Source organism: Erythranthe guttata, chromosome 14, assembly GCF_056151865.1.
Source record: "Erythranthe guttata isolate IM_541 chromosome 14, IM_541, whole genome shotgun sequence".
Taxonomy (NCBI): Eukaryota; Viridiplantae; Streptophyta; class Magnoliopsida; order Lamiales; family Phrymaceae; genus Erythranthe; species Erythranthe guttata.
Window position 1 is genome coordinate 934947 of NC_142546.1, and position 16461 is coordinate 951407.

Genomic DNA, 16461 nt, shown 5'->3' on the forward strand with positions numbered 1-16461 from the left:
ATTTGCACATTTTTACCTGAACTCATTAGTTCGTTGCACGGTGCCCCCTAAACTCAATTTTCCGGCAATTTTGTCCGGAAAGTTAAAACATGTGCCTTGCACATGACATTCGCAGGGGTATATTCGTCCATGCAGTTACATGTTGTATATTAAATATAAACTAATCTTTAAAACAAAAAAAAAATAAAAACAAAACAAAAAAAAAAAAAAAAATAGTCTTCTTCTTCTCTCTCTCTCTCCACGCCCACACATCACAGACACACACGCAGCTTCATAACACAGTAACACACACGCAGCTTCATAACACAACCCATGTTTTAATCCATGTTCATTTCCTCTCAAACCCGCCGCAAGACCTCCATTTTTCGCCGCCGGAGCTGCTGCGGCCCAGGAAAAAATCCCACCGCCCATTTGCCGTAAAATCCGTTTGAAATACGACCTATTTGATTCATACATTGCTAATGATCCTGGAACCCATGTTCTTAATGTGGATCCCGTTTATGAACTCATCCCTCGTAATCGCCCCCTTCGAAGAATTTCGGAATTTTTTTAAATTAGTGTTTGGGATTTTCTTTTGTGCAAGATGGATTGGGTTTTTTAATTTTGGATTTTTTTCTGGAATATCGTTGGATTTGCAGGTTGTTCGAACAACCTTAGCTGGAATATTGTTGGAGTGTAATGGAGAATTCGAGTTTACAATTTCAAGATTGGGTAGATTTATTTGTGGGTGATTGGCTAAAAAAGTGGTGAATTCAAAAGAAGGGGCTTGAGTTTGAATGCTGATGAACGTAACTCTGCAATTACGCGATGCCATTGTGGCGGCAAGTCGGAGAAACGGAGACGAGTTTCCGGTGCCACTTGGAAGAAACACCAAGTGAGGAAGAAAGCTGTCTGAACATTTCAATAAGTATCTTCTTTTTCCTTTTTTCCTTTTTTTTTTTATTATTATTATTATTATTTTTTTTTTAATATTTATTTGTATTTAATATTAAAGATGCAGTAAAGGGACGGATTTACCCCCAAAATCTCACGTGCAAAGCACATGTTTTAATATTCCGGTTAAAATTGCCGGAAAATTGAGTTTAGGGGGCACCGTGTAACGAATTGACGAGTTCAGGTAAAAACGTGCAAATTTTTTTTATTTGGGGGGTAAAGTGCAAATCGATACATAGTTTAGGGGGCAAACTGTTTTTTACTCAAAAAAAATCTATGATATTTGGGTAATTACAATCACTCCCCTCGACTATGGATCTTCCTACACGTTCATCCTTATGATGTCAAATTTAGTGGAATCTTTTAGATTATGTGGAATATTTTGTACTCGTTTTATTCAATTCGAGCTCCATATTTTGAAACAAGATGATCATAAGATGTGTCTCTTGGCTTGTAGATATCAGATTGTGGTGCATCAGAAACTGTATTTTTGCACAAAACGAGTATAAACCATAGAATACTATGCGGAATCTAGAAGATTATATTGAATTTTACACCATAAGAATAGACGTGTAAGAAGATTCATAACTGAGTGGTAATTATAATTATTCAAACATAAAGGTAATTTGACCTGTGACCGTCATTTAGCCTATAGTATCGATATAATTTAGGTTTAACTTTTAAAGTGATGATTAAGTTTATATTTTTTTTAAATAATAATAAAACTATATTGATTACATTTTTACCACGTAGTAGTTCTTATCCAAAAGAATTATAAGGTAAATATTATTACCATATGACTAACTTTAATTCAGTCCTATATTTTTACCAAATGATGATGAATAATTGTCAAAGTTACTATTACTTAGGTTTTTAGGTTCTTGCTCGGCTGTCATTATTTAATTGTATTTGATTAAATACTAAACTTTATTAAGATATTTGATTGATAAACTGTGAAGCAATCTAGGGCCTTAATAAAAATTGAAATATGCAATCAAGTGCTCACATTTTAAAAACTGATCCACTCGTTGACCGAAATGAGTATAAATGAACACAAATTAAAATTTCCAAGTTGAATTGTGAAAATTTTATTTTATAAGATAAGTTACATTTTTCACTAACAAAATAAAATATAAAAGTTTTGACCAATGTTGAATATTTAGGTTTGACTATAGTCATGTATTGATTGGGCATAGATCGTATTAGAATAGTGGACCATTATAATGGCTAAGCCCAACAGTACAAATCAACATGCCTAACAAATCTAACTAAAATTAACAACAAATGAACAAATCAGTGTTGGGAAAAAAATTATTTCAGAATAAATTATTAATACGGGCTTGATCGCTACAAATAAAACCCAAAAGTTAGCCCCGACTTGCTCCAAACTTGTCTACTAACACTTTATAAAGATGATCACTAGCACTATGTGGAATAGACAGACGATAGATGTGACTACATTTCAGCTGTCAGAGAAAGGCAAAAGGCACGTAGGATGACGTTGACCGAGAAGCAGCCTGCCACCACCAACGACCACATCAGTGAACTCGCCTCGTCCAACTGATCTAAACCACAAGGAACAAGACTGTTCGCCTTCAGCAGGCGAGTACAACTCGCAGTGATCACATCACCCCCACGTATCACCGGATCATAGAAAGAGCAGTGGGACTTACCACCCCATCCATATGATAAGTATAAATACAGTCTTTAAACAAGGGAAATGACTCATTTTGATATTCCTAATATAGCATTTTTTTTTCAAAAAATATATATATTGTTTATCGACGATTCCAACTGACTTAATTGTCGGAGTGCTAATATTTAAAAATCCTCCATCGCCATCCCTTTTTACAAGGCATGTGCTTTTCTTCTTAACTGGGTGATGGGGCCCATTTTGGCAAACTTGGGCCGAACCATTTTGAAAGTGGGCCAGAGAGATAATTTTGACCTAGTATAATTTCCCTATATAAATACATGTATAAACCCTAATTAGGGTCACGCTTTGACACACAATCAATAATATTTTCTCTCTACAAACTCTCTCTCTCTCTTCTTTATCCGCTTTTTGGTGTCGCGTTCTTCGATCCGACGAGCGATGGACTTTTCGGCAATACCAAGAGTAGGGTTTTGGAGGAGGTCTTGAAGGTGCGAATTTCGAGCACCATCAAGTGGCGCCGTCTGTGGGAACTTCGAGTCGAGTTGAGACGTTGAGCAATAAATTAAGGGAAGATTATGATAAATATAAATCCCCTATAAATTTTTAATTATTTGTGAATTTTTTTGAAGATTGATGTTATCCCGGACTTATGCTTTATTAATTTGGATATATTTATTTGATCGCTAGTGTGATGATAGCAATATGGCTTTTATGCTAATCAATTTTGCCTTTCAGTCATGGGAATAATAATAATGAATTAATTGTTGAAAGATATGAGCAATTAGAGATTTAATTGATTAATTAAAACGATGGTTTAGAACTCCATGGAAATCCTCTTTAGGTGTTATTCAAATTTCTGTATTTCTCATCTTGCGAATTCTTATGCATACCAATTATATGATTTTTTGCCGAACCAATTTGAATGTGATCTGCCTAATATTTGAAGCATGTAAATAAATAAAAGTGCATGTTTAGGTTTTTGAAGTTTAGCAGTAGTTCGCATGAACAATTTTATGTTATTGAATCGTATGCTGCCTTAGAAATTCGTGCATGTTAGTAGTTCAATTGAATTTTCTTGTTTTTTGTCGTAAAATTGAATAGTGGTTACGGGACCAATTTCTACTGTAACAGCCCTAATTCATCTCGATCTAATTATTTTTGTGAGTCTGCTATGCTTCTATTTTTTTTGTTTTTATTATGTGGACCATGTTCACTGGAGTTATTGGAAAAAGGCTCAACAATTATAAAGGGAAATTTGTATGCTAGATATATTATTTATTTTTCTTCGTCTTCACAGTTTAAGAATCTTTTAGGGGTTTTCCCAATTTAACTCTTTGTTATCGACTCTGATTTGTATCTCTTATTTTCCATAATTGTATTATTTAAGCAACTCGCTACATTTTTGTGCCTCGATTATTTTTAGGTCGCTTAATATGCATATTTGGATTTCAGCCGGTGCGAGCTGATTTGGGATTACCGCGAGCACGAACAAACAAAGTTGTAAAATTAATGATATTATCTTTTGTCAAAAAAAAAAAAAAAAAAAAAAAAGAAAAAGGGGTTAAGCTTTCCTGGAGCACAAATTCCTTTGTCGGCACGAGATTTCTGGAAGCTCGCGGGGGCTCGCGTTTGAGCTCATAAGCTCGAATCAAGGCAAGAGATAAGACATGAAGACACCTCTCGAAAACTGATTCGGGGAAGCTCAAAACTCCCCTCCACGGTTCCTCGAGGAGATTCGAAAAAGATGATGGAGCTCAACCTTCTTGAAGCTACGCCGGTGATCTGCTAGAATAAGGAGAATTTAGAAGTTCCTTCGGTATGAGATGAACGTCCAACAACTTCGATGGTTGTTTTGCAGCGAAAAAAAAAAGGGAAACAAAGAAACAAACAAAAAAAGCTAATTGTTCGCAAGGGTTGGAAGATTCCCGTGGCTCCGGCCCAAAAGGTAGTTGAAAATATGTGAAAAGGGTTGGAAGATCCCTGTGGCTTCGGCCCAAAAGGTAGTTGAAAGTCTGTGAAAAGGGTTGGAAGATCCCCGCGGCTTCGGCCCAAAAGGTAGTTGAAAGTACGTGAAAAGGGTTGGAAGATCCCCGCGGCTTCGGCCCAAAAGGTAGTTGAGAAAGAACGTGAAAAGGGTTGGAAGACTCCCGCGGCTTCGGCCCAAAAGGTAGTTGAGAAAGTACGTGAAAAGGGTTGGAAGACTCCCGCGGCTTCGGCCCAAAAGGTAGTTGAAAGTACATGAAAAAGTTGGGAGATCCCCGCGACTTCGGTCCAAAAAGTAAATTATGAACGGTCATATGGTGGAGCTAATTGCGCTCGCTCGAAGGAAATATTTATGGATATAAAAATCAAACAAGAATAAAACAATGATACTTCAATAAACGCATGTTTCAAAAACAAACATAAAAAGTCAAGGCTATGCGGTTGGCGAAGTAATCGAAGTACTGCGCAATTATTGTAGCATGTTAGCTTGCATCTTGTTTGGAAAAATGGTTATTCTCAAGCGAACCGCCTCATTAGGTTCACTAGAGAATAGGGGGACTAGATGATGGGGCCCATTTTGGCAAACTTGGGCCGAACCATTTTGAAAGTGGGCCAGAGAGATAATTTTGACCTAGTATAATTTCCCTATATAAATACATGTATAAACCCTAATTAGGGTCACGCTTTGACACACAATCAATAATATTTTCTCTCTACAAACTCTCTCTCTCTCTTCTTTATCCGCTTTTTGGTGTCGCGTTCTTCGATCCGACGAGCGATGGACTTTTCGGCAATACCAAGAGTAGGGTTTTGGAGGAGGTCTTGAAGGTGCGAATTTCGAGCACCATCACTGGGCTTCCGTCACTCCGGACCAATTCTATCACTTTATATTTGCTCGAGTCATTTGGGCTACATCAATTATGTATATATGATAACAATAATATGAAAAAAAATAGTTTAATCTCCACTCCCCACTAATTATGAAAAACCAATGTTAGACAAAAAGCCCATTTTCCTAGTCTTTGTCACACTAATATAGTAATATGCAATAAAACGGGTCATATTATACATAACTTGAAACTTATATTTTTAAATAAAAAAAAAGGCGCGAAAACAGTACCTTACGCATTTAGTCAACCTCGATATGTTTGAAGACAATATTCATTTTTTTAGATCAGATCATGATTGGAAAATCGATGTTCCAAAATGAGTTAAAAAATATCAAAGAATATTTAATTAGCTTTGGTAAAGCCCTTTGATTTATTTGTAGTCACTTTATTTAATAAAGAACTTATCTACTTTAGTCTTTAAGTATATATATATATAGACCTTTTACTTTCTGACATTATTATTATTATTTATTTTATTTTTTATAATTGAATCAAATCTCACTTAAGCTTTTGAGTAACTCAATGTTAATTAAAAAAAGAAAATAACATTTCTCAACATGAGCAACTATTCATGCGTAGTGCTTCCCTCCAATAATATTTTTTTGGAAATTTTATAATAATTAAATAAAATAAAAATTATTGTTCTGTCACGTGCTGGATCGCGCATGCATGGACATAATTATCATTGGCATAGCACAAATATATTTGATATATATATACATACATATATAAAGGGGAAACTACAGATAAATCCCTAATCCAAAACTTAACACACAGATCAGTCCCTAGGTAGTTTCCCCAAGCAATTCAGTCCCTACTCACGCGCCTAACATGCAGTTCAGTCCCTAATAAAATGTGCAAATACTAAAATACCCTTTACTTTATACTAATTTTACATAACTTATTTCCAACCTCCAACGCGCCGTTTGTGTTACACGCTCTTTGCCCGTTACATTTCAAAAATCAAACAACAAGAAAGAAGCTAAAAAGGCGCAGGAAAAAAACCACCGTTCAGTTTATACCCATTTACAGACAAAGAAGAAACGGAGAAGAAACGAAGAACAAAGAAACAACAAAGAAGGAAGAAACAACGAAGCACGAAGAATCAACAAAACGCAGAAAAATTATACAACGAAAGGAAAAATAAAAATAAACAAACCCATTTCTCGACAATGGTGAAGCAGGGTAAACAACAAGGTTTGATTTTTTTTTTCTTTCATTTTCTTGGAAACAGACCCATTTGGGTGTTGCTTAAGCTTGCAAAAAGGTTTATTTGTTGTAGAATTGCATGATTTTGAACATATCCTCTCATGGGTATTATGCCTCGACTTTATTCGGTGTTTTCCCTAATCATTAAATCGGTTCCAATATCTGTTTTTCTGTTGTTTGGGTTTGCAAAGATCATTTATTTGTTGTCGAATTTCATGATTTTGTAACAGTTTCCTCATGGGTATTATTCTTCGGTGACATTAGCATGTCCCCAAAGGGTTTAACAAGGGTTTCATATAGGATATGGGAAATAGGCTTATTGTATTTTTCGTACTGGTTCTATAGTATGTGTCATGGACAGTAATGGTATTAATAGTGCATTTAGATGGTATTGACACAGGGTACTCGAAGTACTGTCCCGAAAGCATTTAGATGGTATTGACATATGGTACTAGAAGTATAATGTTTGATGCTCCTCTAGTATAAGTCATATGCCATAATAGTATTACTAGTGCCTTTGAATGGTATTACTAGTGACTTTGGATGGTATTGACATATGGTACTAGAAGTATAATGTTTGATGGTCCTGTAGTATAAGTCATATGCCATAATAGTATTACTAGTGCCTTTGAATGGTATTACTAGTAACTTTGGATGGTATTGACATGTGGAACTTTATAGTACGTTGTATTTGTTATAATTGTAGTTTTATGTGTATGTAATTGCAGGAATTGATGTAAAAGAAGATTGCAGTCAATGATCAAAGCGTACCATATTTTTTGATGAATTGAATTGTACCAATTTCATTGACGCTTTAATGATCAATAAGTACGGGAGATGCATAAATTATGTTTTCGATGGTTATTTTAAGGTAGGTGAGAATTATTGTTGCGTTTGGAATACAAGATCCCATAAATATGTTGAATTTCATACATGATACTCATATACTATACAATATATTCATACAAGTCTACAATGCTCAAGTATAAAACTAATATTTTCTTCAATTGTTACCATAATCGATATTGATCAACTCCCACATTGTCTCCATTCATTCTTAATAGTCTTAAAATGAAGAGTTGTGTCTTAAAATGCGATCATATGGATGCATTGGCCCGACAATAATATATAGACTGTAACAATACTATATGAATGGCAAATATATACTTTATCAGTGAACAAATCGTACTATAGTCACGAATCACTTGTACTTCACAAGTGTATTCATTGTACTTACTTGATGAACAAAGCGTACCATATTTTTTGATGAATTGAATTGTACCAATTTCATTGACGCTTTAATGATCAATAAGTACGGGAGATGCATAAATTATGTTTTAGATGGTTATTTTAAGGTAGGTGAGAATTATTGTTGCGTTTGGAATACAAGATCCCATAAATATGTTGAATTTCATACATGATACTCATATACTATACAATATATCCATACAAGTCTACAATGCTCAAGTGTAAAACTAATATTTTCTTCAATTGTTACCATAATCGATATTGATCAACTCCCACATTGTCTCCATTCATTCTTAATAGTCTTAAACTGAAGAGTTGTGTCTTAAAATGCGATCATATGGATGCATTGGCCCGACAATAATAAATAGAGTGTAACAATACTATATGAATGACAAACATATACTTTATCAGTGAACAAAGCGTACTATAGTCACGAATCACTTGTACTTCACAAGTGTATTCATTGTACTTACTTGATGAACAAAGCGTACCATATTTTTTGATGAATTGCATTGTACCGATTTCATTGACGCTTTAATGATCAATAAGTACTGGAGATGCATAAATTATGTTTTAGATGGTTATTTTAAGGTAGGTGATGATTATTGTTGCGTTTGGAATACAAGATCCCATAAATATGTTGAATTTCATACATGATACTCATATACTATACAATATATTCATACAAGTCTACAATGCTCAAGTGTAAAACTAATATTTTCTTCAATTGTTACCATAATCGATATTGATCAACTCCCACATTGTCTCCATTCATTCTTAATAGTCTTAAACTGAAGAGTTGTGTCATAAAATGCGATCATATGGATGCATCGGCCCGACAATAATAAATAGAGTGTAACAATACTATATGAATGGCAAATATATACTTTATCAGTGAACAAATCGTACTATAGTCACGAATCACTTGTACTTCACATGTGTATTCATTGTACTTACTTGATGAACAAAGCGTACGATATTTTTTGATGAATTGAATTGTACCAATTTCATTGACGCTTTAATGATCAATAAGTACGGGAGATGCATAAATTATGATTTAGATGGTTATTTTAAGGTAGGTGATAATTATTGTTGCGTTTGGATTTGGAATACAAGATCCCATAAATATGTTGAATTTCATACATGATACTCATATACTATACAATATATTCATATAAGTCTACAATGCTCAAGTGTAAAACTAATATTTTCTTCTATTGTTTTTTTTTTTTTTTTTCAATTGTTACCATAATCGATATTGATCAACTCCCACATTGTCTCCATTCATTCTTAATAGTCTTAAAATGAAGAGTTGTGTCTTAAAATGCGATCATATGGATGCATTGAACCGACAATAATATATAGACTGTAACAATACTATATAAATGGCAAACATATACTTTATCAGTGAACAAATCGTACTATAGTCACGAATCACTTGTACTTCACATGTGTTTTCATTGTACTTAGTTGATGAACAAAGCGTACTATATTCACGAATAACCCAAACTTTACCAGCTTATACATTGTACTTATTTGGTGAACAAAGCGTACTATATTCACGAATAACCCGAACTTTACCAGCTTATACATTGTACTTATTTGGTGGACAAAGTGTACTATATTCACGAATAACCCGAACTTTACCAGCCTATACATTGTACTCTTATGTTCACTAATTAAACAACAGTACATATGTTTTACATAGCATGTAGACTGCAAATATTACTAGATTCAACACTATCAAACTATGAACTACTCCACCTTCAGAATTGCAATTCTTCACTTCACTTTCTTGATGGACTTGGTTCATCGACGCACTTGTAGCTTCATTTTCTTCACGATTTGAGTCGGAAAAAGTTTGCCCAACTTCAAATGATTCACACCAATGGGAGTAGCCATGGTGTGGGCAACAGTAAAATAACCTTCCGGGATTCGAAACCATTGTGGGGTGGGTGGGTTTTACAGTGATTTTTTCGTCGGAAAAAGAGGAAACCAGAGGAGAGAAAGAGAGAAGAAATAGAGAAGAAAGAGAGCAGTAGAAACAGAGAAGAAAGAGAAGAAAGAAAGAGAAGATGAAGAGAGAGAAAAAGAAGAGAGAGAAAAGGGTGAGAGTGAAAAAGAAGAGAGAGAATATAATAAAATATATAAAATTCACATTAGGGACTGAACTGCATGTCAGACGCGTGAATAGGGACTGAATTGCTTGGGGAAACTACCTAGGGACTGATCTGTGTGTTGAGTTTTGGATTAGGGATTTATCTGTAGTTTCCCCATATATAAATAGTGGAAGACTTTTTATTTATTTATTATCCTATATAATACTTTGGAAAAGAAGGTGAATGTGTCACGTGACACACAGACCGTATATCCAAATTAAAGAAACCAAGAATAAATTAAAGGTGCCTTCTTATTTACTAAGAAAAAAAGTAAAAGAGAAAGTGAAAATTAGATAAATTACTTATATAATTATAAAAAAATTAATCTTTCATCTTTGTTGTGATATATTTATTTGGGCTGATCCAATACGCTCGTTAATTATTATCCACATTGAACCATTTCAGATGATCGAAAATATAGTCCATCTACAAATAATTAAGTTAATGGATTAATCTCATCGTTTAACTCAAATTAGAGTTACTAATTAAATTATAAATAACTTCTCTAACTCACTTTTACAAGGTACGTTACTTTTTCGCCGTGTTAATCATAATATATTTATTTATTTTTTTAAACATAATATATATATATATACATATATATATGATTAAGTTAACCATAGCTATGAATTCATGTCCATATTTCTGACAATTTTATTTCCAGAAACTGACAGTAAAGGAAAAAATTAATAATAATAATGTTTCGGCCATTTTAAGTCATACATAAATGTGACAGGTCAAATTGGACAATTTTGATAGTAAATACATAATAATTGTTGTTGGAAATTGGAAGTAAAATTAATTAAATTTTCACGGGTAGTATGTTGATGCATTAAATAAAATTCCCATAGTTAGATAATTAAATTAGGTGAGTGGGGACCACCCGGAGTAATGCACAGTCATGCGGGGCGGGTGACTTATTTGGGCCCCACCCGTTTAAATTCTTCGGCGCGCCAAAACATAAAAAACACTATAAAGCTATACTTCCCGGGTCGGGTCGGGTCGGGTCAAGGACTCATGGGCAATTGTACTGACCAAAAATATTTGTTGTTGTTTAGTTCCTTTTTTTGAGGATTTGTTGTTTAGAAATTACATTATTTCATATATTAAGCTAAACTAGATAAAATATAATTAATCGCATCATCCATATATGTGCACTAGGTAAACCTACACTCTTGTATAATAGCATGTAAATCGTGCAAGAGATATAAACTACACTGTACTAACCATGTGTGACAAACTCGATCTAGCGTCTATTGGCAAGGGGATTCGAACCTAGGTCAATTGACACATATTTACTTATTCCAACAGTTAAAACCATCGTTTGCGGGACCGATTTCGATATTCTTCTTAACTAAGATATATTGAAATAAGATATTTTGAGCCTGCTTTTATGTTTTATTTCTTAAAAAGAGATATGATAGATTATGTGCAAATTTTATTCTTTTTATAATTATTTTCCCATAAGAATAGAAGAAAAAAACGGTTATGTAACAAAATTTGATACATAGTCTTCTTGATTATTAAGGTAAAGTCCTAATCATGACCTAATAATGTATTTCAAGTTTTCAACATATGTAATATCCTTATAATTCATAAAAAAAAATTATTTTATCACCATTTCAGAAAATTATCAACTTTAATTTTATCAATACAATAATGGCATTAAAAAGAGAAATTAACTACAATTGAAAGTCAATGATTGAGTCAACAATAATTTTCTTAAATTGGAATTATTCCATAATAAACATTTTCTTAAATGGGAATTATAACCCCCGGATAAAACCGACCCATATACAACCAAAAAAAACCCGCAATAATTTGTAACGGAAAAAATCTGATTATAACACAGTTTCCTGAAACGGAATCGGATTCCGTTAATTTCTGTAAAATAAAATCAAATAATAATATCTGTAAAAACGTAAGAACAATTCCTGGTAATAAACATCTTTCTCTTTGCAATTGTGTTTTCCCCCCCTTTTTTTAATTTACTTTTGCAATATATATATATAGGTTCAGACACAATCCAACACATCAACTGTGTGAAGTGTGTGTGTGTGTGTGTGTGTGTTTTCTTCGTGGTGGGGTCTTTACTCCAATTTCCCGCTTCTTCTTGAATTTCATCGTCTTTTTGTTTGACTCCTTTGTTTCTTTTGTTTCTGTGTCGCGTGAATATTTAGCAAGGAATATATACACACACACACATATATATTTATAGAGAGAGAGAGAAGAGAGAAGAGAGAGAAGAATATTGGAACAGTAAGGAAGAGAAGGAAGTGATGGATTATACACCAGAGAGGAGTAAGAATAACCAGATCGCAACATCTATTACCAAATTCGAGGTTTGATTTGCATTTTCCTCGTACAAATTGTCTGCATTTATCTTTTTTTATTGTTTTTTTTCTGGGTAGGGTTCTGCAATTTCCTTTTCTTTTTGTTGCTAAATTGAGCCTGAATTTGTGTTTGGCTGCAACAATTGGGTTTCAGACAAGTGGGTTTTCAGTAATTTTGTGAAATGTTGATGTTAATTAATATTTCTTACATTATATTAATTATTATTACATTTTCTGTTTTTTGGGGGTGTGTTGAAATCTGTCTTTGATTTGTGAATATTTGGTCTGTGGAACAAAATTTACTGCATTCAAAAGCTTGCTCAGAATTGGGATCTTTGTTTTGAATTAAATCTGGTTTAATTGTTCTCGAATTCCTTCGCTTTCGATACACGGAAAAAGCAGATCTCGGTTTTATTGACTGCATGTTGACATCATATAGATTGTCCATTTTTAATTTTGTTTTTCGAGTTTGGCATCTCGAAAAAGTAGATCAACCCTTCGATTTTCTAAAGCATTTTCGACCCCCCGTTTTTATATTCAATCGAATTTCGCATTTGCTTTCGTGTTAGTTATATTGTCGTCTCATGATTTGTTCTTATAATTCACATGCAGGATTCGCCCGTGTTTAGTTTCCTCAACAGTCTTTCACCTATCAAACCCGTAAAATCGACACACATCACTCAGACAATCAATTCGCTTACTTTTGCTTCTCTTCCATCCGTTTTCACTTCGCCTCATGCTACTTCTCTCCGCGAATCCCGATTTCTCCAACGGTAAAAAAAAAAAAAAAAAAAAAAAAAAAACCACTCATCTTAAATATTATCGTCTTTTTATTTATACTATCTTCTTCTTTTTTTTTTCCAGACATCAGATTTCAGATCAGTCAAACGCCGAGTTTTCAACCGATGACGGGAACATGGTTTATACAGATAAAACTGAGAAATTGGATGAATATAAGGAGAATCTTGATCCAAGGGTATCTAATATTTGTGCCGAAAATTATAATGTAGTAGAATATGGTTGCTCTTCGTCTTCGACATTTATTCAAATTGCAGAAGAGTCCTCGGGTAGTGGTTTATACAGAGATGAAATGAGTTTACAAGTGATAAGCCAAACCGATCAAGCGAAAGAATCTGCACCGTCCGATTGGGAGAGTTTGATATCGGACGGCTCGGATCTATTCACTTTCGAGTCACCAAATATTGATAGAGATGCTTACAGCAAACCAGTTGATCCCTCGACAATTTTCTATACGAGTATTAAGAATGCCATACAGAATGAAGTTGTTTCTGGCAAAAGATTTGGACAGGCGAACGAACAACCTCAAAACTTGTCTACTCAGCCCGAAGAAGCAATTGATATGACGGAAAATGCCGAGGCAAGTGGCTTAATTCCTTGCGAAAAGACCGATTTTGAGGTAAAAAAAAAAAAATCAAATTTCCATTAATTTCGAAGGCTAATTTCAAGAATCTAAATTTTCAGGGTTATTTTTAGCATTATGAGTTTATTGCATTAGTACCCCTATGTTATAAATATTAGCAAAAAAACCCTATGATGGATTTTTTTAGCGCACAACCCCCTAAATAGTGCATTTTTAGGGGGTAGTTTGCTAATAAAATTGAATCATAGGATTTTATTTTTTTGCTAGTATTTATAACACGAGTAGAGGTATTTTTTGCTATTTAAAAATATATAAATCTTCACAATGTATGTATATAACTTCCGTTTTCTCTATTATCGCAGCATGTTACTGGTCTATACCGTGGTGTAAGAAGACGCTGCCTGGTTTTTGAATTGGGTGGGTCCCGCATTAAGCGTTTGGACAATAATGATTCATGTCCGGATTCTTCTAATATGCAAAACTCCGAAGGCAATACTTCCTCCAATCAGACACTAGCTCCAACAAAGCTCGTAAACGATTCTTCGTGTAATGCATTTCCTGGAATTGGCTTGCATTTAAATGCTCTCACAACAACCTCTAGAAGATTATTAGTGGGGCCCACTTCATTTTCAGACAACATGCATGCTTCGACTTCTGGGCAAGAGGACTACGCAAACGGTATACCCCCGTTGGAAGATTCTTTTCAAGAATCGGACTATATGGAAAATGTAGAGATGAATCAGACTAGTCCGAAAAAGAAGAGGTATACATATATATAATATTGATTATTTTCCTTAATAAATTTTTTTACGGTTTAGTTAACTGAATTATATTATGATCAGCCGTCGAACGGAACAAGTTGTGGAGGGTGGTGATCAATCGTGTAAGAGATGTAACTGCAAGAAATCGAAGTGTTTGAAACTGTAAGTTGTTGTTACATTTTCTTTATGTAATGTTCGATTTTTTTGGCGGTAATATATATTTTTAGTTGATTTAATATTTTCGTATTTTTTCGGATATATGTAGGTATTGTGAATGCTTTGCTGCTGGTGTGTACTGCGTGGAGCCGTGTGCGTGTATAGATTGTTTTAATAAACCTATACACGAAGATACTGTTCTTGCGACTCGTAAGCAGATTGAATCGAGAAATCCTCTTGCTTTTACTCCCAAAGTTATTAAGGGTTCTGATTCTTTATCAGAAATCGGGGTACGAAAATATTAACCTTCAGAATCGTGATTAATTTTTTATTTTTTTTTCGGGTTATATTATGCATTGCGATATTTATATTTTTTGTTTGAATATTTATTGCAGGATGACTTCAGCAAAACTCCGGCTTCTGCTCGGCATAAAAGGGGATGCAACTGCAAGAAATCCGGTTGTCTGAAAAAATACTGCGAATGTTATCAGGTTTCTAATTTTATTAATTAATTACTTAATTTAATTAAAAAAAAATTTGCATGCTGTGTATTTAGTTTGTGAGCTGATGACAAAAAAAACTGTTTATTTCTGTGAAGAGTGGAGTTGGATGCTCGATTAACTGCAGATGCGAAGGTTGTAAGAACGCGTTTGGAAGAAAAGACGGTGAGTGCGCATTTCGAGATTGAATTTCATTAATATTTCAAGATTCTTTAATTTCGAAATCCTTGATGGATTAACAAGACTCGTATTTGTTGTTGTCTACGTAGAGCCATTTTTTAAATTTAATTTGCAATATTGAATCAGGTTCTTCATGCACTGATCACGAATTCGAAGAAGATGAAACAGAAACGAACGAGATCGAGCAAAGCATGGATTCTGCTCTTCATGCAACACCTTTAAATACTAAAAGGTATATAAATAAATATTTTAAAGAAAAAAGTAATTTTGCATGATTATTCAATATTTTGATCTATATGTGAATTTTTGAATTTATATAATTTGATCCGCCAGGAAAATTATCGAGCCATTCCCATCGAAGCAAAAACCACCTCGATCATCATCATCAATCGGGTCGTCTTCCGGAAAGTCAAACTTCTTTCCACCGCCGCCCAAATTCAGTCAACATTTCGAAACGGTGAACGAAGATGAACTATTGTCCGATTTTCTTGAATTAAATTCACCGATCAAATTGTCATCCCCTAATCGGAAAAGGGTTTCGCCACCACACGGTTTAGAGGGTTTGCGGAGCAGCAGAAAGTTGATACTTCAATCGATTTCGTCTTTTCCTTCTCTCACCTCTAATAATCTTCAGTGAGTTCATTATTCTTTTTATTGCAGTGATCCATTTGTTGTAGTTATAAGGTTGTCTTAGTTTTTTTACCATTTCTTTTAATTGCATTATACAGTGTAGCTAAATGGTAATAAAACTACTTGCTTCCATTTGTTGTTACACATTTTTTTTCAAGATTCACAATTTGAATAATTATCTTAATTAATTATTTAATTAATCATCAAATTAATATTGTCTAATTAAAAGGTCCACACCTCACATGGGAATGACCAGTCATTATAAGGACAAGTCAAAGGTGAGACTATGAGAGTGGGCCCGGTCCGACCCGACCTCCGACCCGACCCGGTGTAAGAAAACATAGCAATTTAACTTTTTGTACAACTCACAAACATTTGATTTGGACAAGACACTAAGTTACAAAAAACAAAAAACAAATATTTTTGAATTTTGACCCATTT

At 33.9% G+C, this 16461-nt stretch overlaps 1 protein-coding gene across 2 annotated transcripts; it reads left to right on the forward strand.

Annotated features, from left to right (window-relative positions):
• The first annotated feature begins 12002 nt into the window (after nucleotides 1-12002).
• On the forward strand, nucleotides 12003-16371 carry LOC105973544 (protein tesmin/TSO1-like CXC 2). 2 transcript variants are annotated; one of them, XM_088813656.1, is made up of 11 exons: nucleotides 12003-12421; nucleotides 13025-13185; nucleotides 13277-13829; nucleotides 14156-14556; nucleotides 14636-14716; nucleotides 14820-15000; nucleotides 15106-15201; nucleotides 15309-15375; nucleotides 15517-15622; nucleotides 15724-16023; nucleotides 16250-16371. In XM_088813656.1, exons 1-11 carry the CDS (start codon nucleotides 12359-12361, stop codon nucleotides 16308-16310), a joined length of 2070 nt encoding a protein of 689 aa, XP_088669782.1. In that variant the 5' UTR covers nucleotides 12003-12358; the 3' UTR covers nucleotides 16311-16371. The 2 variants fall into 2 exon arrangements, with proteins under 2 accessions (XP_088669782.1, XP_012854031.1); XM_012998577.2 differs by lacking the exon at nucleotides 16250-16371 and having other exon boundaries at nucleotides 15724-16152.
• Nucleotides 16372-16461: the final 90 nt, after the last annotated feature.